Source organism: Rhipicephalus sanguineus, chromosome 2 (genome assembly GCF_013339695.2).
Source record: "Rhipicephalus sanguineus isolate Rsan-2018 chromosome 2, BIME_Rsan_1.4, whole genome shotgun sequence".
In the NCBI taxonomy this organism is placed as follows: Eukaryota; Metazoa; Arthropoda; class Arachnida; order Ixodida; family Ixodidae; genus Rhipicephalus; species Rhipicephalus sanguineus.
In genome coordinates this window covers 192,307,885-192,313,881 of record NC_051177.1, presented here as the reverse complement: position 1 = coordinate 192,313,881, position 5,997 = coordinate 192,307,885, and the positions used below count along the sequence as shown (strand labels likewise).

Below are 5,997 nucleotides of genomic sequence, written 5' to 3'. Positions count from 1 at the left end.
AACGCGAGAATGAGGAAGAAGGGCAAGTGTAGAAAGAGCACACTGCATATGGTACTTGATTTTTATGGTGTATGTTTTTAGTTCTCGAAAAACGGGCCTGCCATGGAGCCCCCAGTTCAAGAACTCTGGAAGAAACATCCGTACAGAAAAAAATACTTTTATTCTGTTCAACGAAGTGAACTATATTAATGCACAATGAACTGGCAAGCTTTGCGTTGACGCTAAGCGGAAAAAAGAATGAGTATAATAAAAATAATTGTTAGTCACTTTAAATAACCATATCACGCTGAGTCAGCCTCTGCTGACCTTTCTCCTGCCGCCCTCTCGGGAGCATGTCGAAACCATGACATGCCAGCTTTTTCTGTGTCTTTCAAGGTGGCCCTGAAGGACGTGTCATTGGTCAGGCTGCCTGCACACACATCAAAAACATGTATTGTTTTGTTAAGGTTAGCAGGGTATCTTTAGATTGAAAAGCAAAAACTTTCACAACCATTACTGCCTCTCACTTGCTCAAATTCCTGAATAATGATGCCCTTGGTAATCATTTATTTTTTACATATAAGCTAGTTCTTAAAATAGCATACAAGTAAATATAGGCACAATGTTACTGCACCCAGTTGTCTAATGGTAACAGGTGCTTTGTGGGTTATTTACATTGTGCCTTTGCATTCAGCGCAAGCATTTCGCGTGCGGGTGAGTGCACAGGTTCTATAAAATATCCTCAGGTGATTCAGGAACATTATACACAAGGAAACATTAAAAATGAACAATGAGAAATAAAAAAAGGAATGTAAGGCAGTCTTCTATAACGAAATATAACTTACTACACATCAGCTTGCAGATGTTCAGGTCACTGAACTTCTTCTTCTTCCCTTTAGCTCCAAACCAGCTGAACTGTACAGCAACATTCCAAGAGAGCATGCTCTTGAGGATGCGGGACGTTTTTTGCTGCGTGCTTTCACCTCCTTGTATGGCCATGTGCTTTTTCTGGAAGGAAAAGTGCAATAAGAGTTTGAAAGAACCAATTATCTCAAAACCCGACATAATATAACAACCGATGGTTTCAGTGCAGCGTGTTCTGTTAAACAAAAATGTGGGAAAACATAAGGCTAAACGAGTAGTATATAGAGTTAAACCCACATATATCGAACCCACATATAACGAATTATTGTGTATAACAAACATCCCCTTGAAAATTTTTTGTATATAATTTTCATTTTATATATCGAATTACCTATATATCGAACTTCTTTGTGATCCCCTTCAGATTCGATGTATCAGGGTTCCCTTGTATACCATTATTGTTTCACATACTCACAAAAGGGGAGCTTATTGTAATCATGAAAAACAATGAAGGCAGTGTTGTGTCAATGCTTATAATATAGCAGAGTAACAAAACTGAGGAAACAAAGATCCCCTGTTGGTAAAAATTAATCCGGAGTCCCCCACTACGGCGTGCTTCATAATCAAATTGTGGTTTTGGAATCTGAAACCCCAGAATTCAATTCAAATCATTCCTATTTATGTACTTAGTCATATACCCTAAGGGCCCTTGCAGGCATAACATGGGGGGGGGGGTTGATTTTAATACATTGGGGTTACATTCACAAAATAAAAATAAAAAGCACAACAAGTTCGCGTGCAACATGAAGATGAAGATGCAATACAATGCAATGTAATACAAGATACAATATATATGCTATTACAAGTGTTAGAAGGAGTGATGACGTTCGTAATAAAAACAAGGCATCGGAAAATATAGCTAAATTACAACTCTACGTTGAACAGGTACCTGCTTCAATGCATTAACAAATGAGTCGTTATCACGCAGTGACATCGCTTGGCAGCCTGTTCCAATGGAAAATTGTAAGAAACAGCAGTGATCAAGTTACGAAGGTAGTGTGTACAAACATGGGCCGTTTTTTATATGCGTGATCCAAGCGCAGAAAAATGAGATGGGCTGGTTTGATTTGTGAATGTAAAACAGCGAATCACTGAAATAAAGTCTGTGAAAGTGAGAGTAGCGCGATAAGCCTTCGCTTTTCTAGTGTAGGTAGATTCAATGAGGCTTTGATAGCTGTCCCACTATGGAAGTGTGAATACTTTCTTGTAATAAAGCGGGCTGCTTTGTATAACTGACTAGGGTTGCAAATAAGGGCGGCATATTCTATTTTTGAGCAAACTAAGGTTATGTATGCAAGAAGTTTAGTAGATGGCTTGGCAGAGTGCAAGTTACGTTTAATAAATTCTAGTGCTTTTGAAGCCTTATTGGTTACTGCATCAACATGCGCATTCCATGAGAGATTAGAAGGCGGATGCCTAAGTATTTTAGCATAGGTAAATTTTCGACTGCCACATTGTTAATTATGTAAGAGTGCATGCTCGGGGTTACTAGGTCTTTTAAATTTTATATATTTTGTTTACGAGACATTTATTTCCATCTGCCAACGTTGGCACCAGTGCGCTATTTGATGTCAGACTGCAATGCACTCACATCAGCACTATTGGCAATGTGCCTGTATACAACACTATTGTCTGCGAATAGTCTGATTGGTGATGACAAGTGGTTACTAATATCGTTAACATAAATTAGAAATAAGAGTATAAATAAGTCTATAAATTATATGCTACAAGGCATGGAAACAGGCACATAAAATTGCACTTCATCAGCCACTGCTACACTAAATAGTAAATGCAGGCATGTAAACATGTAGCTGTCACTTAAAAACAGAGCATCCCTGAAGCTATGAAATGTAAACTTAGGTGACAGAGATCCATAAATCAAAATTACCATTGCAACCCTTGCTTCACTTTTGGCTCCAAGCTCTTCATCATATCTCAACAAGTCCTCTACAGTTGAAAGTGGCAAGTCAGGAATGTCCGTTGAGTGCAAAGGTGCATCGTCCACTTTCTTGATTAGTTCACTGAAGCACTGCGTGTGTGTCTGCTGAGTCAGCTTTATGGCGTTTAGTGCAAACAAAATTTTTTCCATGAACGCTGAAATAAAAGCACAGTTGTGAGCATAGTAGATGGTATGCTAACATAGTCTGGAGCCACATATTAAATATGGTTTCCTTTAAGAAGCTCACATTATTAAGCCGTCACTCCCCCTACCATCACTAGTACAGCATTGAAAATGGAGGTATCCCTGCATTCACAACAATGAAAGGATAAATAGCCATCTCTGTCTGTGGGCGGTGAAGAGTGATGTTTATGCATCCTGTCTGGCTGATGCAAGTATCACGAACCTGAAATTTTAACTCGGTGATGACCAGTGTTGCATTCATAAATGTTAGCTTACATTTCTTTCCAAATGACCTACTAGTTACGTTTACAGCACAGAAAGGCAGGTGTACAAAATGTGAAAATGAGAACACAGGGACAACCTTCCTTTTCTTGTGTCAATGTTTTGAATGCCAGTCTTATTGTACAAACTTATACCCACTTATTTATTTCTTTATTCAATACTGCGGACTCAAGATCCAAGCAGGGTGAACATTAATAAATACAAAGCAGAAACACTCAGCAACAAAAGAAAAACACAGATGCAAGCTCAAAAATGTTAATTCGCAGTCTGCTCATTTGCCTTCATAAGGCAATTCCATTCATGAATGGTCCTTGAAAATGAGAATATTTAAACAGGTCAGTGCGAGCAAAATATGACATGAGCACGTTTTCTTGGTGGTGTCAGGTGGGCCTGCTAGTTAAGGGTGATAAATACGGTGATAGATCGAGAGCTAGTTTGTTATTCCAAAGCTGGAAAAGAAATTCTAATGTATACTTTGCCTTCGTGCCTGTAATAGTGGTACGTCATTAGCTTGCTTTAAATTAGAGGGCGAGTCTAACGCAAAAATTTTTTAAAATATATAAGCCTTACAGCCTTTCTCCGAATACACTCAAGACTATCAATGTTACGTTTAGTATAAGGTTCCCATTTATTGCACATATATTCTAGTTTTGGTCACACAAGAGCAGTGTAGCAGAGGAGTTTAATATTAGTGGGAGCAGCTTTAAGTTTATGCTTCAGGACACATAGCTTGCGGAAGGCAGATGAGCAAACATCAATAGGAAGATTCCAAGATAGGTTAGAAGTCAGTTTCACACCGATATATTTGTAGCAACTTACTTGTTGTATTGGCGAAGACCCGAAAAAGTAAGTATATGAAAGGTGATTTTTTTTGTGAGTTACTGGAAGGCAGACACATCTGCTCATGTTTAGTGACATTCCCCATTCTTTACACCATTCATGTATATTACCCAGACTACTGTTGAGGTCGTAATCATTAGTGCAAATAATTTCTTTAAACAAAACAATTATCAGCAAATAATCTAATTTATACACCAGGGCTAACAACATCAACAATATCACTAACATACAATTGAAAGAGAAAAGGGCCTAGCACACTGCGCTGTGGTACACCGGATGTGACTAGAAGACAATGCGAGAGTTGACCCCCTGCATGACTGTATTGTGTGTGATTAGTTAAGTAGGCTGAAATCCTATGAACATTTTTAAAATACCTATTGTATCAAGGTTGAAAATTAGTTTACTGTGAGGAACTTTGTCAAAAGCTTTACCAAATCCAAGAAAAGCATATCAACATACCGTGTCTGTAGAGGGTTAATGCAAGAGAATGGAACAATGTGACAAGTTGAGTTACGGTAGAGAATCCTTTCCTAAACCCATGTTGAAACTTAGTCAATATGGAGTGCTCTTCCAGGAATTTATTTATACTAGTGGCTATATGTTCAAAAATTTTACATGACGAAGTTAGTGAAATAGGACGGTAATTTCCAAGTGTTAGGCGGTCTCCCTTTTTTTTAAAGAGGGGCACAATTCGGGCTGTCTTCCAGTCACTGGACAATTGGGAAGTCGGCAAAGCAGAATGAAAAATAATAACCAAACATTTAGCAAGAGATATAGCATATCGTCGTTGAAACACGTTTGGGATATCGTCTGGACCCGACGATTCTTTGGTTTTCAAGTTCAACAGCAACTGCATAGATACCACACCAGGGTAAGAAATTACATGTGCATCAGCACGTGGAAACTCGTGTTACATGTGCAGTTTGAATCACACGCTTTGAAAATATTGATTAAAATTCAGGGCAATGTCCCTGATCCATCACGTTGGTTCCGTCGACTGACATCTGTGATACTATTTTTTTCTTTTCACATATATTTCCAGAATTTACTAGGGTCACTTGTAATAAAGTCAGGCAAAGAAGTTCAGAAGTAATACTCTCTTAGAGCTATACACAGCTTGAGCGAGGATGCTCAGTGCATTATTTATCAAATTCATCGGTATGTGTTGTAACTTTCGCTTCTGAATAATGCTGCGAGCTACCCAAGGTGTCTGTTAAATTTTTTTGGTTTGTTTGGTTGGTACACATTTATGTAAGCGAAGACGCATATCTTTAAACAGTGTCTGGAGTGCGCAGGCACCTGTGTCACGGAAATCGCTAAGGCATGTTTCTATTTGTTCAATTATGCATGCACTGTTAACCTTTGAATAGTCTAAAATAACAAACTGATGGATTTTTATGGCTGGTTACGGGAACAAGAGGGCAAGAAATCCACACAAGATTATGATCAAAGAGACAGATTGATGCGACAGTGAAACCACATTCGACGAGATATTGGTAAAGCGTCACACTCACTGTCGGAAGCCATGGACGTTTGCTCACGTGTGCACAGTCAAGCGCGACCTAGAAAAGAAACAAAACGAGCCCGTAAGACTGGGTTGCGAACAGTGAACATAGTGAGGTTGCTTCTGCAGTGAGCATAGATGCTCTAGAAATAGCAATATTTACCTTTGTGTTAAGCGCAACCAGTGGTAAACGCCAGGAAAAAGCGCACGAGAAACTACTTCGTCCTCCACCGTGGTTCTGCATAGTTCCGCATTCTATCGTCCCGCTTCTGCTCTAAACAAGAATGATGATGATAGTGCGTTCAAAGAAATGACAAAAGTATTTATAAACATTTTAAATTTCTAC

General features: G+C 38.8%; 1 protein-coding gene across 1 annotated transcript; it reads right to left on the bottom strand.

Moving 5' to 3' along the window:
* Positions 1 to 281: 281 nt before the first annotated feature.
* LOC125757422 (uncharacterized) lies at positions 282 to 5,228 on the bottom strand. The gene is made up of 3 exons (XM_049413014.1): positions 2,792 to 5,228; positions 825 to 987; positions 282 to 409 (listed from the first exon to the last, which is right to left on the bottom strand). Exons 1-3 carry the CDS (start codon positions 2,990 to 2,992, stop codon positions 282 to 284), a joined length of 492 nt encoding a protein of 163 aa, XP_049268971.1. The 5' UTR covers positions 2,993 to 5,228.
* Between the last annotated feature and the right edge of the window lie 769 nt (positions 5,229 to 5,997).

Bases quoted from the DNA above. Each gene is read 5' to 3' on its own strand.
- LOC125757422 (XM_049413014.1), bottom strand. From the start codon at position 2,992: ATGGAAAAAATTTTGTTTGCACTAAACGCCATAAAGCTGACTCAGCAG. The intron at 988-2,791 runs GTAATTTTGATT...TTTTCCTTCCAG, and splicing joins GTGAAGCAAGGGTTGCAATG to AAAAAGCACATGGCCATACA. The intron at 410-824 runs GTAAGTTATATT...ATGTGTGTGCAG, and splicing joins CATCTGCAAGCTGATGTGTA to GCAGCCTGACCAATGACACG.